General features: G+C 34.2%; 3 protein-coding genes across 4 annotated transcripts; 1 reads left to right on the top strand and 2 right to left on the bottom strand.

The window, feature by feature from the left end:
* Window positions 1-294: 294 nt before the first annotated feature.
* Window positions 295-3,749, top strand: LOC111709225 (putative uncharacterized protein DDB_G0290521). 2 transcript variants are annotated; one of them, XM_023482845.1, is made up of 7 exons: window positions 295-405; window positions 688-735; window positions 1,493-1,530; window positions 1,746-1,801; window positions 2,455-2,533; window positions 2,969-3,365; window positions 3,486-3,749. In XM_023482845.1, the coding sequence occupies exons 1-7, from the start codon at window positions 372-374 to the stop codon at window positions 3,662-3,664; spliced, it is 831 nt and encodes a 276-aa protein (XP_023338613.1). In that variant the 5' UTR covers window positions 295-371; the 3' UTR covers window positions 3,665-3,749. The 2 variants fall into 2 exon arrangements, with proteins under 2 accessions (XP_023338613.1, XP_023338612.1); XM_023482844.1 differs by having other exon boundaries at window positions 297-405; window positions 2,969-3,749.
* Window positions 3,750-16,542: 12,793 nt separating this feature from the next.
* Window positions 16,543-18,595, bottom strand: LOC111709216 (uncharacterized). The gene is made up of 8 exons (XM_023482831.1): window positions 18,559-18,595; window positions 18,232-18,322; window positions 17,877-17,973; window positions 17,677-17,803; window positions 17,457-17,593; window positions 17,301-17,389; window positions 17,097-17,208; window positions 16,543-16,756 (listed from the first exon to the last, which is right to left on the bottom strand). Exons 2-8 carry the CDS (start codon window positions 18,259-18,261, stop codon window positions 16,668-16,670), a joined length of 681 nt encoding a protein of 226 aa, XP_023338599.1. The 5' UTR covers window positions 18,262-18,322; window positions 18,559-18,595; the 3' UTR covers window positions 16,543-16,667.
* Window positions 18,596-18,724: 129 nt separating this feature from the next.
* Window positions 18,725-19,977, bottom strand: LOC111709217 (uncharacterized). Its single transcript, XM_023482832.1, has 3 exons — window positions 19,708-19,977; window positions 19,526-19,631; window positions 18,725-19,183 (listed from the first exon to the last, which is right to left on the bottom strand). The coding sequence occupies exons 1-3, from the start codon at window positions 19,851-19,853 to the stop codon at window positions 19,019-19,021; spliced, it is 417 nt and encodes a 138-aa protein (XP_023338600.1). The 5' UTR covers window positions 19,854-19,977; the 3' UTR covers window positions 18,725-19,018.
* Window positions 19,978-20,264: the final 287 nt, after the last annotated feature.

A 20,264-nucleotide genomic window follows, 5' to 3' on the forward strand; every position in this document is an offset into this window, starting at 1 on the left:
TCAAGGTTTCAATTGGTTGGTAACAAAGTATTGAAGGTTTCTATTGGTTGGTAACAAGACAACCAATGTTTCCATTGGTTGGTAACAAAACGACCAAGTTTTTTATTGGTTGGTAACAAAACAACCAATGTTTCCAATGTTTGGTAACAAAACTACCAAGGTTTCCATTGGTTGGTAATAAAATATTTTTTAAGATTTGGGGTTTTTGTAACAAAATACAAGATTCTCAAAAAATACTATTTGCTGTTGCAAATATATTTTCCGAGTTAGTAATTTATCTGTTATACAAATTAAGAATACACTTGAACTATAAGTTAATTGTCCTGGCCGGGGTAGAAGGAAGAGTATAGTTGTTTTACAAACCTAGAATCATGAACATCGCCCTTCTACTTATCTTTCTGCCAGGTAGAGGTCCAACTAGGAGGGAGGAGGAGGGAGGGCGGTTGAGGGGGCGAGAAATTTGAAATTTAGCTGGCACAAACAGGATAGATAGTGAAAATAATTTTACATTGGATCTGATTCGGAATTATGCAATGATTTAATGATTGAATGGAATCAAAATTAGATGATTATCACAGTCCAAATGTGAAAAAAGATACCTTTTGGAATTTAATTTTGAAAAAATTAAAAATACTAAAAACTAAATTAATTTTAAAGGGAAACTTTTTTATGCTATTTTTTTGTTAGGCCTGATGGCTGAATCTGATGTTTGCTGTCCCAGAAAGACACTTACTGGTATGACGACTTTTCTCAATTTAATAGTTTTAGATATTTAGAAACATGTGTACAGGTGAGCCCAATTTAACCGTGGGAAGGGAAGACGACATTAAGGCCTATAAATGTGTATTTGATGTAGATGTAAATGAAGTAATTTTACCGATATCTTGTAAATTATGGCTCTGTGTACAGTGTACACTGCACCAAATAGATTATCAAGTACAATAGGTGGCAACAGAGAAATGAACCGATTATACACGACGTCACAAGTGTCAAATATGAGAAGGAAAACGAAACTTTCTCACATCAGTTGATATGTTTTCCAAGATTAAATAATAAGTACAATAGGTGGCAACAGAGAAATGAACCGATTATACACAACGTCACAAGTGTCAAATATGAGAAGAAAAACGAAACTTTCTCACATCAGTTTATATGTTTTCCAAGATTAAATAATAAGTGTAAAAAAAGAAACTAAATAAAACATAAAATTGCAGTTATTTCACTGTAAAATAAGCACTTTATTCTAAAATTATCACTATACTTGATAGTTTTGTCGGACACAAAAACTGAGTTGACACTTGTAACGTCAGAATACAGCTGTACTGAGAGTGCAAAAATTCTACGTTGCCATCTAATGTACTAGAATATATTTGCACTGCACATTAATGTATTTCGTGTTCAATGGACTTATTATAATCATAACCTGAGTTTAATACTCATCTTCCTATTCCATGGTTTTTGGGTCCAATTGTATAATTAACACTGTTACCAGGGAAGGGACCAGAATGGGATGGAGTCTACACCTTGAAGGTTAGAGTTTAAATTTCATCTAAAATTTAATATTGAAATAATGAAATAATCTTAAATTATTTTTGTTTTTAAATGACTCCAAAAAAAATTCATAAAAATCAGAAAATTCATGATTCAATGCAAACAAAATATAAAATCTTTTCAGAAAATTTACAACATTTTAGATTGTATTCAATGCTTTGCTTAATACGTAATACTATTTTTTCAAATCATAGGAAGAAGGAAATACTCCATACATGGCAGAATGCAAAGATAATTGCTTGTACTACAGGTAATCAATAATAAATGGAATTATAACTGTATAAGCAATAATTGTTACATTAAGTTGTCAATTGAATTTTTTCCAATGAAGTTCTGAGAAAAAATATATTTCTTAAAGAAAACAAAGCAAATCCATAAATTTTCTCCGAAGAACTTTGTGATTTAAGACAAGCATGTCTGTTAAATGTACAATAACCACTATTTTCTGAAAATTTTCAATATTTATTCCTGAAACAATCCAAAAACGAAAATAAAACGGCTGAACCGACCGAACCGGAAGATTTAAAATAACTATTAATGTGAAAAATGAAAATCAACCAATTTATGTAGGGCTGGGCAAAGTCCGTTAACAAAACGGAGTTTTTCGAAAATTAACGGTAGAGTCCGTTAATTAACGGAGAAAACTGTTAATTCCGTAATAACTGAAATTTTTCTTTTTTAACGGTGCCCAGCGTTGGAACTAACCGTTAACAAAACGTTTAGAAAAAGTTGGAACGTGCCCAGCCCTAAATTTAAGCAGATGAATCAGACAAAAATTGTTTTTCTGAAGAACTATGCAAAAATAGCAACTTGAGGAGCAACAATTAAAAGTTTGATTTGTTGCTAGAAAAAGAGGATCGAAGCGTCCTAAAATCCTATTTTTATCAATATATTTGTATACAGAGGAGACGATGAGGAGGATGTTTACTGCTTTAAATCTGTTACAAGGGAAATCCTTGGGTCAGGACTCCTTCAGTGTCAGGTAAACTTGGAATTAAAACAGTTTAAAACCAAAAATTTAACCGTTGTCGTCGTTTCAAGTGACCCTCCATCAAAAGAGTTGTTCGATTCACAATTGTACCCTTAACAGTTTCGTCTGATTAATACATGAATGTCATATCCATGTTTTCGTTTTTAAAAACTGTGTATTTTCTTTTGTGGTTTCTCCGGAAAAAGGGACTTGCGCACTTTCTTGCTTTAGAACACTTGTCATGCAAGAAAAACTACGTTTACTTCAACATAATTGATCAGATAATGGTTTTAAGGGTACCGTTTAGAATAGGACATGCTTGGATGGAGGACTGCAGAAAATTTGTTATAAATTGTTAAGTAAAATTATTAACCGGCGTAATAAATATATTTATTGCTTCTACCGTAAAAGTTTTATTTGGCGTTAAAAAACAAATCATATTTACAGGCTACTACAGTTGCCCCCTCAGGATCCATACCACCTACAGATACAATTGGTAACACAACCATACAGAATCCAACTCCTTTAGATTCAACAAACCAAACATCACTGGCATTGGAAACTACTCTACAAACATTAGAACCATTGGACACCACTGTTCAAACAATTAATCCATTGGACACCACTGTTCAAACAATTAATCCATTGGATACCACTGTTCAAACAATTAATCCATTGGACACAACTGTTCAATCCCTTGTACCAATGGATTCAACCGTTCAAACAGTTAATCCCCTTGAATCAACTGTTCAAACTCCTGTTCCTATAAAATCAACTGTTCAAACTCCTGATCCCTTGGATTCAACTGTTCAAACTCCTGTTCCTATGGATTCTACCGTTCAAAATCCTGCTCCTATAGAATCAACTATTCAAACTCCTGTTCCTATAGAATCAACTGTTCAAACTCCTGATCCCTTGGATTCAACTGTTCAAACTCCTGTTCCTATGGATTCTACCGTTCAAACTCCTGCTCCTATAGAATCAACTGTTCAAACTCCTGTTTCACTGGATATGACTGTTCAAATCTCTGTTCCTTTAAATATGAAATGGATGGAACCTGTTTCTCTAAATATAACCAAGCAAAAGGTTGTAGCGATGGATTTAGCCATGTTAAGCTCAGTTATCACCACCTCTATGATGTAGATTCTAAACATATTAAAATTAAAATAACATTTGTCAAAAATTAGAAAAATCTGGACAGAAATAAATGATATCATAATTTGTAATACATTTGGTATTGAAAGGGACTATAAGCGTAATTTCAAGTGAGTCTACATGCAAAGAGGGCAATGTCCGATTTACAATGGTACCCTTAAAGCTTTTGTGTGATCGTCGTGTACAGAGATATGAGTGTGTTAACTTATCGAACCCCTCTTGTATTCTAGTGTGTGCTGCTTATATTGTATTCTAGTGTGTGCTGCTTATATTGTATTCTAGTGTGTGCTGCTTATATTGTATTCTAGTGTGTGCTGCTTATATTGTATTCTATTGTGTGCTGCTTATAGTCTGAACTCAAAATGCTTACAAACCCTTTAAATCTAACCCCCAATAGTTTTATTTGTGTCCTGTAATGTTAATGTTACTTCTGTAATGTCAAATCAGGTGGTGGGAGGGATCAGCCCTGCCAACCTTACCTCGCCCTATCTCAATCATCAACTTTCATTAAAAGCTTTTCTCTACTGCTTAGAAAACAAAAACTCTTTGATATGAGAGATATCGATTGAATATCATGGATTAGGTACGAATAGATTTAATCTGCTTCTTTATATCAGTTTCCAAGGAGGATTGAATTTGAAATGTCGCATGTGTTCTTACTGCCCACTAATGCTTTTTTAAGCCCTAAAAATGTACTTTTCGACTATAAAGTAATTGGCAAACGTTTTGCTTTAGAGTTTGCAACCTTTAAAGTGGCTAAATCAGCACAGCAGCATCAAGAAAAACAATTGTATTCCAATAATTATCATTCTTCCAGGTTTGACGCTTTTAACAATTTTACTCAGTATTGATTAAACCTATTGGAAGTGTACATTCATTTTCTCTTTTTTGGCTTTCATTTCTATTTATGTATTTTTTCAATTGAGCAAATAGCATTCTTGATCTGAATCGAGATCCAGGAACGAAAACTAGAACCAAACACCGAGTTGGCAAAATATATTTTAAACGTTCCAGTTTGAGTTTTGTCTAGTCTATTTTGATATTGAGTTTTTAATGTTATGCAAAATTTACATTTTGTATTCTTTCTGTCGTTTCTGTAAATGATGTACTAAGATTTGAACATTTTAATCTAGAATTGCACAGAAGGAAAAATTCGCTATGTCACTGTATAATGTTATGGTCAAGACATGGGATAGAGTTTGGAACGAAGTTGATGTTAGCAGTGTACAATTCTTAGAATTTTTGGAGGATTTTTGGCGTTCTGTTAGCTTTGATTAGTATATACAACAACAGAAAAATAGGCAAAACGTTTAAAATAATCTAGTTTTTTTTAGAGATTCTTTTTTGTTGCATTATATAAAAAAGTCTGGAAAGTGTTTACATTAACTTATTTCATTGTTTGTGAGCAATCTATTGTGCTAAAGTTCTTTAAATAATTTCATTAAGTATTTTGAAAAAAGGTCGAAATTTTAAAACTTTAAAATTTTTGTATCAAATATCCTATTAACTGAACTTATATGAATGTATAAGGCATACTATTCACAGCACTTGTTCAGTCTAATTAAGTATAATTATTCTCTATGAAGCAAAAATTAAAACTACTCCAAATATTATATGAATACTCGAAAAAAAACATATATAAAATCAGAGGCTTAAAAATGATTAATATTATATTATTAATATGTAAATTCCCAATTTCTTAAAGAAATGTTCTTCTCTTTGTATATAATATTTGAAACGTTCAAAAGGTTTCCTGCTAAGCATGAAAGAGTCTTGTTCTTAGTTCAAAAGAAAACATAAAATGATAAAAAAGTTGAAAACTCTCGTTCAGATATTTTGAAGGTTAAGCTTGAGTAGTTGCACTAGCTATAACTTGTTGAACTACCTCTTTGTCTGTTAGAATCCTAGTACTCTCAGATTGATGTTAAATTTCTGGTTTTAGCAAAATATTCTCGCTTTTAGACTCTTTTATGATACATTCAACGTTAAAAATACCTCAATTGTAGGGCTGGGTGTTATACAAGAAAACTATAATTTCTTGGAAAAAAACTAACGCTTATTCATAAAACTTTCTTCAATATTAATTGAAAGATGAGCAAACTGTTTTGATTAGAAACATGATTTACTGTCGAAGACGACAAAAAGTTCTTTCTTAAAAAAACTGTGAAAAAAAGAAGTTCAACCTACGAAAACTTTTTTATCTTTTATTATCATCATTAAGCAATTGGAGTCATTAACATTATTGTTATAAGATAGTCGATCAAACATGTTATTGTCGAAAAATCATTGATGAACGATACAAATAATTAGCAAAAGCTGGAACGAAACTTTTTTGTTAAGTTAAACGATTTAGTAAGAACTCGTTGTTTTTTCATCTCAATTTTGTTTTAATTCTATAAATACTTTATTCCAAGAAGTACTTTGCTAAAGAAACCATGATTAGAACTGATCAATTTTTAGGTACAAAACCTGCACATATTTTCACCTTTTTTGATCAGACGAAACTATCAAGGTTATCGTTGTGAATCGGGTGTGTCCCTCTTCACTCGGAATGCCATTTATCTTACGACTGAGAAAAAGGTTTTAAATTTCAATAAAGTGCCCAGCCCTGCCAGCCCTGCTAGTCTTGCCTGTCAGACTCCAAGGCTGACACTTTAAAGATTTTTATTTTATTGTTAAAAAGATGAAATTGATAGAACGACGGGTTCTTTGTAAATCGACCTAGAGAGAGGGAAAAGAAGTATGAAAAACTGACCTTACTAATAACTTTAAAGTAGTTTCTACGAGAAGAAGAATTTTCTGTTTAAAATAAACATTACTCTTCGATCTTACAATACAGCTTACTTTATATTATATACATCTATATAAAACCATCCATGGTCTAACACAAAAAAAAGGTTTGCATCCGAACAAATTTGCTTTTCTCCCCCGGCCTTGGGCTTAAATCGAGACTAATGAGTTCTGATTTAGGTTAAAAAGTCGCACCGGTAATCCTGCATTAATCTAAACTTTTTACATACGTTCAGAAAATTTTTTAAAACCCAACTAAATGGGGTGTTAAATGCACTTTCATCTAACAAGTGGCATGAATAATTCACATTATTACCAGGGGCGTACTAGGGGGGGGATGCACGGCCCCACTACGCCTGCCCCCCTGAGGTGGGGGGGGGGCACGCATGTGGGGGGGCTTATTTAATATTACATCATACTTGCCTTTCCCTTCCTCAGGAAATCTACATTCTACATTGCATTGCATTGCATTCACCCAGACTAAAAGATTAAGAAAAGAAATCAATTATATTCTGATTCACAACAATACCCTTCAAAGCTTTGCCTGATCAAGTATTGCATTAAAAAACATTGCTTCTTATTTTCAAAATTGAATATTTTTATTTGTGGTTTATCTACACAAGTGACTTATGCATTTCTTGCTTCAGAAACGATGAAGAAATAAAGGTTTCAAAGGTACATCCATTTAAGTATAATTACATCATATAATAAAAATACTTTCAAATGTCACTTTTGCCCTTAACTAAAAAAGCTTTAATCAATTTTGCCTTCAGTGTAAATATATATTTGATATCATTATTCATAATACAATATGTATCAATCCTATGAAAATATATATATTTTTAAAAAAACGTTTCTAATATGAGTCTACTTAAGAAAATTACATAAATAATTTATTAACATTGTCATATATATGGAATATATCGAATAGTTTACCTGAACATAGTTAAAAAATGTATCAATATTTTTTCAAAAAAGGGGTTTTTAAGGGGGGGGGGGCACAATGTTGCCAAAGGGGGCACCAAATTATCACCCTTTGACTTACCAAGAATTTGTATTAGTTTTTCTCTTCATAAATTGATTTTTTGTGATTATGGTTTTTCTAAAAAAAAGACTTCACTGATTCTGCAGGAACGGTAAATGAAGGAAATTGTAAGACCTAAGCACGTTGAAGCTAGAAAAATGACGATATCTTCCGCATTTTTAAGCACGGGGTCACATGGTCTGAAAACAACAGTCCCATTTACATCATCTTCATTTTTGGTTGGATATTCGCCTGGGTTGTAAATAGGATTTTGTCCAAGAAAAGAGGGATGCATGGGGGGGGGCTTCATCTTTTTAGATATTTCATTAATAAAATCCGTCTATCCTAGTTCAGTTTGAAGAACCGTGTGTTTCAAAGTAATAATGTAGTGTTCCTGTTTTATTTGTGTTACATTGAAGTTTTAAAGGTTTGAATTAACTTTGCTTTAACGTAACAGAAGATATCATATAATCTTTGAAAATTAGACTGTCACGACTAAGTACAGGACCGGCATAAATGAAGCTCTCTGATTGGTTGCGATCGTTTATTATTGTACCGGCGCGGTATCTTCCAATACCGAGCTTACCCTACACGAAATCATAATTAAAATCAGGGAAAGACCAGTGAGCATTTATCATTAGCATTTAGCTGAGCAGTGAGCACGCACAGCAGTCAGCAGTCAGCAGTCATGTTTCGGTTGCGGAGTAGAGAAGACGTGTTAAAAATGGGCTCCAGGCTCCAGCTTAGTAAGCTGTTGGAGGATATAGTTCTAGTTGAGAAGGAGTGTTGGGCAGTACTCCATCTTGTTAGTGTGGAGATATTAAGAAATATAGATATATATCTGGAGTCTGGAGTACATATACTCCAACTCCCTGAATATGTTCAAGTTACAAGGAGTAATATACTACTCCATCCTACTGGAGATATATCCTTGGATGGATTAAATAAAGGAGATATATCAAGAATAGGAGATATATCTCTCCTGCCTCCAACCTGTAATATAAGGTTGGAGAATATGATTGGAGAGGATTGGCAGAGGGTTGGATTATACTCCCTTGCTAGAACTATGATCTCAAGTATACCCGGAGAGAATCTATCCACTGAAATAATGATGTTCTTCAAGAGTATTCTTAATCAAACCTTCTCCTATATCCCCAAGTTGTCGGATGTTATCATCTACCTGGAGAGAAAAGTTGGAGCTGAAGATGCGGTTAGGTTGGTTTCTAGTCTTTACTCCAGGTATCAGTCTATACAGGAGCAGAGCAATGTTCAACAATATATCTATACTCAGTCAGAGTCAGCTTTAAACCCTCTCCACCAAGATAGAAATCATCATCTAGTGTCCGGTGATAAAGGACGAAGTGAACTAGGACGGTTTGGAAGAGCTGATATTGGATTACAAAGACGGATTGGACAATCCATGTTAAATGAACAAGGACGGATTGGTGGATCTGTATCCTGTCCAAGCCTGGTTCCTAAACTCTCAGGGCCCTGTTTTTCATCCTTAGAGAATTTAATGAACAACAATGATGTATTTGCTCTGCTTGATCTACCTGGATTAAAGTTTAAAGGACGAAGAACAAACCTGGAGCTTAGTTCAACCTGTAAACCTGAACCTAAACCTGAACCTTATATCCCAGGTTTTATCCAACGGCGGAGTAGATCCGCCCTTCAGTATTCTCTGGCGGAGAGTTCTAGAGCTGGACAGATAGTTCGGATACTTTTACTCACAGGACACAAGATAGAGATGAGAGTAGAGAAGATGAAAACTAAAACTAAGGATGTACTCCAAGTATGCCTGGATAGGATGAAAGTAAAGGATGAGATGAGAAGTATGTTTGGATTATTTAGCTGCCTGGATGAAGAATATTTATACCTGGATCAGGATAGTTTACTTGCTTCTCATCTACATAACGGTGTTCTAACTCTATATCTCAGATATATCTCTACCCCGGAGTATGATGAACTATGTTCTCCACTTCAACATCTTATGTATCTTCAGCTAAGACAAGATCTAATATCTGGAAATCTAGATTTAAATCCTTTACTCCAGGTTGAGCTGGGAGTACTAGCAGTACAAGCTGAGGTACCGGAGAACACTAAGGTTAGGTTGGATCCTCAATACTTCTTGTGTAAGAACCTAGACCCTGAGATAAGATTAAGGTTTACAGAACAAGCAGGTGTACATCTAACTAGCTGTGCACAGGATGCACAGGCATTGTACTGTGGTCTAGTCATAAACTCAGATATGTACTCTATGTACAGATATTGGGGTAGAGAGAACAGAGGAGAAGGGAGTAGAAAGATCAGTCTGTGGATAGTTAAAGATAAACTGATGATCGCTGGACGATCCTTCTCCTATTCTGATATTCGTCAGCTTAGCTATACACAATCCTACTTACAGATCTTAGTTAAACATATAGATCAACCAACTAGGTTCAAGATATTCTTCCCTGATAATAAATCTAGATATATTCATGATCTTCTAGTGGAGTTACAGACTAGATATATTCGTCCTTCTCAACCCAAGGTTATATCTAGAACTAGGAGAAGTTTAGGAGCTGTCTGTAATCAGATTGTAGGAGCTGCTAAGGAGGTTGGAAGGAGTATAAGAACTCCTAAAAGATCAAGATCAATGTCAGCTGAGCATAAAATCGGAGGAAAACGAAGAAAGCTCTCTCTTGGTTCAGTATCATCCAGTAGGAAGGAGAATAAGGAGAACTCAGTTCAAGAGAAGAAGGTTGAAGATACTCCAAGGAGTACTGGAGTAAGGAATCAAGCAGATCAAGGATACATAAATAAGACTGGAGTCAATGAGAACTTTAAGATGAGAACTGGGATGACTGAGAGTCCTCGGATGAGAATAGGGATAAACCAAGGAACTCGGATGAGAACTAAGACAGATGAAAACTCAAGAATGAGAGTAAGGATGGGAACAAGGATGATAGGAGAAGGAGTAAAGAGTGGAGGAGGAGGAGAAGAGGGTTGTAAGAGTGGAGGAGGAGGAGGGTGTAGAAGAATACTCCAGGTTATGGTTGGGTTAGATGAACTGGAGAAAGGAGAATATAGTGTATCTGGACATGGTATTCTTGTAACAAGAACGGGCACAGCTCAACTCCAACCTGGAGATAGGATAATAGCTCTAGACCAGGTCTCCCTGGAGCAAGTTTCAATTCAAAACTTTAAATCTATGATCTCAAATCTAGAGAATGATGCACAGCTCATTATTTCCAGGTGTTCATGAATCTCTTGCATTTTCTCCGTATGTGATATTAAAAAAATTATATTTATCAATAAATAATACAAAAAATCATCTAATTGTTTATCATTTATTTGTGACGATGAAATAAAAAAAGTGAAAAAAGATCCGCGATTTATAAATCCTTAAAGTACACTAAAGAAATATGCCGGGTCAAGTTTGTACTTTAATATTTAAAATCTATTATTTAAATTTGTTTAAACGTTAAATTTGAGAAGTTTAAATGGTCTGGAATGTGATCTTAAGATAGATATGGGGGGAGAACAGAATACAGATAAAGAAATAGATGTGTTCACACAAATAAAGAAATATATGTGTTTATGCAAATAGACAAATAGAAAATGAAAGAAGGTTGGTGAAAGAAACATAGATGTGTTTATGAATTAGGAAAATTCATGTTTAAAAATATATAGAATGTTCTCGCAAACATGAAAAAATAGATGATGATAAAAGTTAGATTGTTTTTTTAAGTTGGAGAAATAAATGTCTTTTTGTGAAAATGGAAGTAGACTTGGTAAAATAGAAAAAGAGTGTTCTGGATAGATAAATAAATATTGTTAGTAAAGGAATTGAGTATTTGCCACAAAATCTGCTTTTCTAAACCCTATATCTTGGGATTCCAATGTCGTAGACCTTAGATATTTCAAACTATGAATTCTGGTAGATCAAATAATATAAGTTTTAAATATCAAAGATGTACGGCATTGGGTTCTAAAGATATAGACATTATAAATTCAGAGTTTGTGGCAAAGACTCAATTCCTTTAAGTGCGTAAGGCTAAGAAATAAATAAATGTGTTTCACTTACAAGTAATTGATACTCTTACAGCAGCTTATCAATTGTAAGAAGCGTAAAAAAATGTTGCCAATTTTTTTAATGCTTTCAAAAAATAGAAGTAAGATTTTTATAACTATTTATAGCACTACTATTTTGGGTCGCAGCTAGTGTTATAAAGTTTTTGGACAGACATAAGCTTTGAAACAAAGCAGAAGTCAAAATATAACGTTGATTCTAATTTTAATTTCATTTCAATTGAAAAAAAATATTTCGGAAATATCCAAAAATATTTTGGGGAAAATTCGGGAACCAATCAACACTTTATAGTACGATGATTACTTTATAGCACGTTCATTATGAAATTCACGATGAAGTGAGGAAGAATGTTAAAGTACACAATAGTTTCGTAAAAATTTCAATGATTAACACGAAATTAAAAAGAGGAATGTAGTTTTGATTGAATAAATATTCTTACTAGAAATAAAAAAATGAAATACCGGTTATTTTAAAAACTTGGCTTTATAGTCGCCATTTTGTTTTTATCTTTTTCGATGATTTTTGTGTTTAAACTGGCGCAATTTTAAAAATAATAAATGGTGGGTCTTGGGTAAACATTCTGAGATAGAATGGTTTATCCATTTTTACGTTTACTGGAACAAAAAAACAAACAGACAGACAGACAAGCATAAATTCACGGATTCAGACCAAGTTTTAAAAGTAAAAGCTCCAATAGTAAAATCTGCGAGAATTTATGAATAGGTAAACTGGATAACTGGTTATCGTTAACCGTGATATGTATTATTAAACTTATTATACAATTGATATTATTTAGAAAATTTTTATTTTCTATAGATTCCTACTATTACAATCATAATTTGATGGATCCCTGTGCGATAAACATTAAGCTAGATAGATAGATAGATGGATGGATAGATAGATAGAAAGATAGATAGATAGATAGATAGATAGATAGATAGATAGATAGATAGATAGATAGATGGATAATGACGTATCGATAGATCATTGCACAGGATAGAGAATAGACCAGATGGTTACAGAACACTTGAAGTAGGCCTCCCCCTTCCCCGCCCATCCATCATGGAAACCAAACCCTGACATCTCGAGTATTCTGCAGTATTCTCCTTCTGTTATTTACCGATAATCATCAATGATCTGTTCAGGAAACCGTAGAGGGTACAGTACTCTACAAAACATTTAAAGTACTTTGCAGTACTTCCGAGGATTTTTAAATTGATTTTGGAGGATTTTAGAAGACAGGTGAGGGTGAGGGGAGGCCCGGGCCGGTCAGTGCTAACTTTCCTTGCCTACCTAAATGCCTTAATCTGTAGAGCTCAATCCAAAGCTGATTGGATGATTTCTCCGAGAGGATTTTTTGGATGATTTGATTGGTTGGATGATTTTACTAAGAGAACTGGTTGGATGGACTTTCTGAGAGGATTGGTTGGATGAATTCTTTGAGAATTTTGGTTGATAGGATTGGTTGGATGAATTTTCTGAGCGGATTTTTGGCTGAGGGGATCGGTTGAATGAATTTTTTGAGAGAGGATTCGTATAAAGTATTCTTTGGGAAGATTGGTAAAGTCTCCAATGGGATTGGTTTCGATGAAGCATTGTTTGGGTAGATTCTTGAAGTAAATAGGATTGAATTGAGAAAATTAGATAGATTGGATGATTGGACGATTTGAAGTTGGTTTAAAAATATCCGACTAGTTTGAGAATATAGATTTGTCCAAGTATTTGTATTGTATCCTATAATTTCTTTAATTCATCCTTCCTTGTTGGATGACACCCAGACAAATTATGAACAGGATGCAACCATGGATCTGTTGGTTTTCATACTATAGGATTAGGACAGGGTATTGTAGTAAAATTACATGCTACTAAACGAGTCATTATAGGAATTAAGGGTTTGTTGACAGACGGGGGGGAGGGGGGTGTATGGGTATTGTAAAGAAAAGAAAGATGAGGGGCGAGCGTAAGAAAAGAAAGAGGGGGGAAATTGCCAAATGAAAAGGAAACTAGAAATATTGAAAAATGTTTAAACTATTGAGAATCAAGATCCCTTAATAAAAGAATATGAATATGATAATGTCCAAATAAAGAAAAATATATGATAGGAATAAAGGTGGGAAAAGGGAGGGGAGGAACGGAAGAATACATCAAATTTGTATCGAAAGGAGGAAACATGATACATCCTAGAAAATACCAAATCATGTTTTCCTGTATTTTAATATTTAATAATTAATTTACAAAAGGTTCCCAGGCTAGCTAGGGGAGGGGGTGGGGGTGGGGGGGATTGATGCTTCCGATAGGTTGGGGAGGTTTAGAGGGTGGTAATGGAAGTAGTAAATCTGAGCTAAGCTTAAAATCTGGGATGAAGAGAGGGAAGAAGGGGGGGGGGATGGGATGGATCCCATATCCGGTGAAAGAATTGATTTTTCATGTTTTCCAACGAAAACAGTAAGCACCCCCCCCCCCATAATTCTAAACACAAGAACAAGAACCTTGTTCAACGCATTTAAATTAAATCTTCTTCAAATCTTGTTCAGAACCTTCTCCAGAACCTTTTACAAAACCTTCTCCAAAACCTTCTCCATAGCCGTCTACATAACATACTTTAGAACCTTCCTCAAAACCTTCTTCAGATGCTTATTCAGAACCTTCTCCAGAAGCTTCTCCAGAACCTTCTTCAGAAGCTTCTCCAGAACCTTCTCCAGAACCTTTTTCAGAAGCTTCTCCAGAAGCTTCTCCAGAACCTTCTTCATAGCCTTACCAAACACAGACTTCAAAACCTTCCTCATAATCTTCTTTATAACCTTCCTCAGAACCATCCTCATAACCTTCCTCAGAACATTCTTCAGAACCTTCTTCAGAACCTTCCTCAGAACATTCTCAATAGCCTTCCTCAGAACATTTTTCAGAACCTTCTTCATAACCTTCCTCAGAACATTCTTCAGAACCTTCTTCAGAACCTTCTTCCGAACCTTCTTCAGAACCTTCTTCAGAACCTTCTTCAGAACCTTCTTCAGAACCTTCTTCAGAACCTTCTTTATAACCTTCTTCAGAACCTTCTTTAGAATATTTTTCAGAAACTTCTTTAGAACATTCTTCAGAACCTTTATCAGAACCTTCCTCATAACCTTCTTCAGAATTTTCTTTAGAACCTTCTTTTGAACCATCTTCAGAACGTTTTTCAGAACCATCTTCAGAACCTTTTTCAGAATCTTCTTCAGAGCCTTCTTCAGAATCTTCTTCAGAACCTTATTCAGAACCTTATTCAGAACCTTCTCCAGAACCTTCTTCAGAACCTTCTTAAAAAAATTCTTCAACCTTATTCATAACCCTATTAAGAACCTTGTTCAGAACCTTCTCCAGAACCTACTTGAGAACCTTATTCAGAACCTTCTCAAGAACCTTATTTAGAACCTTATTCAGAACCGTAATCAGAAACCTCTTCAGAACCTTCTTCAAAACCTTACCCAGAACCTTCTTCAGAACCTTCTTCAGAAGCTCTTTCAGATCCTTCCTCAGAACCTTTTCCAGAACCTTCTTTAGAACCTTTTCCTGAACCTTCTTCAGAATATTTTTTTGTGTATTTTAAACATAGATCTTTTCTAAAATCTATAAATGTAAATGTTAAGTAGCGACAAAGTCAAAATTATCTATGCTTTGGTCTTAATTAACGTGATATAAAAAAAGTGAATATTTGCAAATTATCTCTTTTCCATCTCATAATCTGAGTTCGTTTTCCTTATGTCCACTTGACAGCCCAAATTTTTATTTTGAATAATCTTTTTTGTTTGTTTATCTTCTTGTGATTTTTTAAATTTTTTATTTTTTTTTATCGATTTTGCTGGTTATTATATCGTTAGAACTGACGAGGGTCAACCCAGACCGAAATATATTTTCAATAAATGTGGAACTAACATCTACTTTTTTACTCTATAGAGGTTTGGTTCATCACCATCACCGAATTTTAAATCATACTCACACTCCATTCCATGGTTTAAACATGTTGACCTTCTATGATAAGGTCTTCTTTACATTTAACGGTCAACATGTACCTGCCCCCCCCCCCCACCAGTATTTCTGAACAGTTTCCTTAACGTCTTCTCTGATATGTAAATTAACCGATAGATTAAACAAATATCAGTTTTACAAATACTTGTCAAAAATATCTTAGTAGAAATTCTTTGCTCTATCTTTCTATCTGGCATCTATCTATGTATCTATCTATCTATCTATCTATCTATCTATCTATCTATCTATCTATCTATCTATCTATCTATCTATCTATCTATCTATCTATCACATTTTAAAAGTTAGTGGATTTGTGGATTGTGATTGTGTGAGGTCACATACACACTTAGATTAAGCCTGCTTATTAATTGGCTCATCAATTTTTAAGACAGGGTCGACTTTAAAGTGTTGCTGCGCCTTGGGCTTTGATTTTAATATCTAATTCTCCTTTACTTTTCTGTAGTCATTTTCATGTACATTTTTGCGCTATAAACCACTTGTTGTTAGTTTTTGTTTTAAAGAAGTAATTGGCATAATTTTCGTCGATTTTTGTTTGAAAGCTTGAGACTTTTAAATCACAGTGAGCACACAATTCGGGCCCCTGATAGGTTCAGCCGTTTTGACGTTTATTGGATACAAACAGACAGACTTTGTGTCCTCCTAGCTGCTTTAAAAATGATTTTGTGTTCAAATATGAGATGTTAAATTTATCTGGTAACAAATTTGAAAATAATTTCAGTTTTTCAAAGATTTTTATCTAATGTACAATTTAAAATTATTTCACTTTCTTTAATTGCATGGTTTTTTTTTCAAATGTCTGGGTATTAGCTAAAATATCACCCTGGACTAACAAGGACTATTTGTCTTATTACAATTCAATACAGTTTTTGTTTAAAATTCAACAATTTTTACACTGACAAATTTTAATTGTTAAATCCGTGTGAAATGTAAGGATCATAATTGTTTTCGAAAATGTTATAAAGATTAAAAGTTTATTCATCTAATCATTCTATCAAAAAACATAAATTTCTATACACAAAGCTAGATGGTTTATGTTGGTTAGATGCGCACAAGGATCCCATCGTGGCATGGCAGTTTAACTAGATTAGAGGTAGATCCTTTGTCAGGGATTTTCCACAGTTTTCAGGATGTATTGCCAGAGAACCAGTAAAGGCTTCAACAAGGGCTCCTAGTAAACACTTTATGAATATATGCATATTATTAATCTATATATATATATATATCAACTAGTAATCTCTGTTTGTGTGTATGTTTTGTTTGGATGTCGTATCATAATCAAAAAATCCCTTGGCTGATTTGACTCAAATTTTAAATGGGGAACTCGAGAAAACCATAAGAATTTTCTTAGTTTGGTTTTGAGATTTTAAATTGAGTGGATTGATCGACTTTGATAGGGGATAAATGGTAAAATGTAAGACCAAACTAGGATAAATGGCGGGAGTAATTATGAGTAACTTGGGAACGCTGGGTTCTCATAATTCATTAATAAAATATAAAAAAATGCATACCTCCAACTTTATTCGATGTTTCTTTGTTTTTCCTACGGTATGTTGCAGCTGTGCCAGGATTCACATGCCCAGAAAACTGTCTCCCAGTTACAGCATCTATTCCGATGTTTTCCTTAAATCATTCAAAAATAAAATACTATGTATCCTAAAATAAAATGAAAACACATCAGACAATTGTTAACCTTTGTTTGTTTGTCTGTTTACCTGCATATGAAACGCAGCTACTCTCAATGATGTGTTAGTTATTTTCCTCCCGAGTATATTCAGTCCCGAATCAATCGCCATGTTAAACACTAAAATAAAAACAAAACTGGATATATGCCTGTTTTTTTTTTATTTTAAGTAGCTAAAAAACTTTACCTAGGTTTTTAAAATGCTGTGGACCCATTCCTTTAGGCTTGAAAAGAATGCCATCTGATTTGTCAAACAATCTTTTTTCTTTGGGAATCAGGAAGAATGGTGAATCAGGATGCAGGAGATCTTTTCCAAATTTATCACTACAAAAGATAGTTTTGAAGAAACAAATTGTATTTGGCCTAAAACCAATATGTAAAATATATTTCAGTCTTTTAATTTATACCTCAGTCGTCTCCGCTGGTCTTCATAGATACGATAGAACGTAAAGAAACACTTCTGTTTATTTTCCACGGGAAGAATAACAGGCCGTTTAGACGCACCCTGCTGAGCACCCAAGGAAGTACCATCATCTGTATAGTTTTTGTAATATTTACACACTAACTGAGAATTAATTACATAAGTTGACAAATGTATCATTCTAACCTTTCTTTGTATTTTGAGGATAAAGCTCTGCCTTGATAAATTTGCCAGTATCATCTTTCTCTACTTTCAGAGACCCCCATTTGCATGAGCTGTTATCCTAAAATTATATCTATATTTTAAGCTCTTTGCTCATATATATATATTTGTATTAAAGAGAGTGACTTGCTATGGTAGTTTAGCTAAAAGAGCAGTATTGTAGAGAAACCCTTTAAGATTCATTTGATACCAATGAGACATTTCAAAATGAGTTTCTACAAGAAAAATGTCTATAAAAATTTAACCCTTGAAGTATTTATACATTATATGGTGTGAAGAATCTCGATAAAGATTAGATTGTTAAAGGCATAAACCTAACCTTGATCGCTCTGTTGTTGAGAACTGTCATAAATGACAAGTATAGTCCGTTAATCAGCCCTAGACCACTTGATGTGTTTACAGCACCAGATCTATAAATGTAATTAATTGTAACAGTGCGGCGTTTGCTTTGAAATCATTTGGTTATATACACTAACCCTGATCTACCCCTGGCGGCCATTTATTAACTGTTCCTTTACAAATATAAATAAAATGCTGTCTTGGTAGTAAATGTTTGCATTCAGAATCAAGTGTGTAATCACATTTACCTGTTAAGAACTCATGGATGTGCAAAAGATATGTATTTTAACATTTGACAAATATTTACCTATAAAAGTAAGAAATCTCTTCTACTTCAAGTTCCCCTGGTTCCCCTGGTTCCCCTGGTTCCACTGGTTCCTCTGGTTTCCCTGGTTTCCTGGTTCCTCTAGTTCTTGGTTCCCCCTGTTCCCCTGGTTCCCTTGGTTCCTCTGATTCCCCTGGTTCCTTTGGCCCCCCTGGATGCCCTGGTTTCCCTGGTTCTCCTGGTTCTTCTTGTTAGCTATGGTTCCTCAGGTTACCCTGGTTCCCCTGATCCCTCTGATTGCCCTGGTTTCCCTGGTTCTCCTGGTTCCCCTGGTTCCCTCTGTTCCCCTGGTTTCCTTGGTTCCTCTGATTCCCCTGGTTCCCCTGGTTACCATGGTTCCTCTGGTTCCCCTGGTTTCTCTGGTCCCTCTGATTGCCCTTGTTTCCTTGGTTGCCCTGGTTCCCATTGGTCTTACCAATGGCATGCAATGTTGTAGTATCCATTATTCTCCCATCCGATCCTTAGTTCTCTCAAGAATGAAGCTTCCCAGGTACTGCAATAATTTATATAGTTCAATCTTGTCCAGGTTCTGAGATATTCCGAGTTCTTTTATATAGTTCAAGAAGCGATGAAATTCTCTTTCTCTAACATTAACAGTATCAGCCCCCTAGTTAAATTATGCATAAATTGGATTGAAAATAATTTTTTTTTAAAACTGAATTAAAGGAGCCAGAGCCCAGTCCAGAAAATGCCCCCCGCCCTTTCCTTCTATTTTTGGCCCAAATTTGTTCAGTGCGTGAAATGTCCCCATCCCCACCCCCAGTTTCGATGCAAAGGCCAATGGAAGGTCCCCAAATCTCCAATTTTCCAGGCGGGATGGCTCCCCAGTCCCCTTCTTACCCCACCTCTATGTTGGTCTCAATTCTTGAGTTTATTCATGTAAAAACATCAGAATATACAAAACAAACGCTTGATATGTTATATAAAATTATTCAAAAATGATACTTGCCTGTACAAAATATTTGGTACTCATAATTTCCTCATTTGTAAGAAATCTCTTTGTTGTTGGCTGTATCAGCTCCTCTGTAGAAAGTGACCGCTTGATTGACTCTTCTCTGTTAAATTTATTTCAATATCAGTTTATATCAATTTAAAGTTAGATTGTTGAATAATGGAATAGTTAATACTTACTGATGGTACACTATGAAGGGTACAGGAGGTTGTGATATCTTCTTAAAAACAAACTTAGGAGGTTCAGGGATTATCTCACTTTTGAAAAGTTCTTCAATATCCAGCTCTGTAAGCTGCTCCATTTCATCAAATTTTAAGAGCGACATCCTGTTCCGACAATTTCGATTGCCAGAATGTTTCCTGGATTTTCTAATTTGTACTCGGGGATTACTAACATTTTGGATTGTTCAGAACATTTTCTTGAATATATTCGATATTGATGTTTATATCTATCAATATATTGAAAAAAGTTGGATTTATTGTTTATATAGTTGCATGTGTCCATCGAATATTTTCAATTTTACTAAATAAAAACTATCAATATATTTCGTCCGTTGGATGGTTGTGTCCAACCTACAAACTTTTTATCTTATATCTGTATATGAATCTATATATAAATCTATATATCTATCTATCTATCTATCTATCTATATATCTATCTATCTATCTATCTATCTATCTATCTATCTCTATTTATTATCTATCTATCTTTGTTTCTATCTTTTAATCCTTTTAGA

This window comes from Eurytemora carolleeae, unplaced genomic scaffold (genome assembly GCF_000591075.1).
Source record: "Eurytemora carolleeae unplaced genomic scaffold, Eaff_2.0 scaffold950, whole genome shotgun sequence".
Taxonomy (NCBI): Eukaryota; Metazoa; Arthropoda; class Copepoda; order Calanoida; family Temoridae; genus Eurytemora; species Eurytemora carolleeae.

Coding starts and splice junctions, on each gene's coding strand:
- LOC111709217 (XM_023482832.1), bottom strand. CDS start 19,853: ATGTCGCTCTTAAAATTTGATGAAATGGAGCAGCTTACAGAGCTGGAT. Junction 19,632..19,707: donor CCCTTCATAGTGTACCATCA/GTAAGTATTAAC, acceptor TAAATTTAACAG/AGAAGAGTCAATCAAGCGGT. Junction 19,184..19,525: donor GTACCAAATATTTTGTACAG/GCAAGTATCATT, acceptor TAATTTAACTAG/GGGGCTGATACTGTTAATGT.
- LOC111709225 (XM_023482844.1), top strand. CDS start 372: ATGAACATCGCCCTTCTACTTATCTTTCTGCCAG. Junction 736..1,492: donor TCCCAGAAAGACACTTACTG/GTATGACGACTT, acceptor CACTGTTACCAG/GGAAGGGACCAGAATGGGAT. Junction 1,802..2,454: donor GATAATTGCTTGTACTACAG/GTAATCAATAAT, acceptor ATTTGTATACAG/AGGAGACGATGAGGAGGATG.
- LOC111709216 (XM_023482831.1), bottom strand. CDS start 18,261: ATGACAGTTCTCAACAACAGAGCGATCAAG. Junction 17,804..17,876: donor TCCTCAAAATACAAAGAAAG/GTTAGAATGATA, acceptor AAAACTATACAG/ATGATGGTACTTCCTTGGGT. Junction 17,594..17,676: donor GACCAGCGGAGACGACTGAG/GTATAAATTAAA, acceptor TATCTTTTGTAG/TGATAAATTTGGAAAAGATC.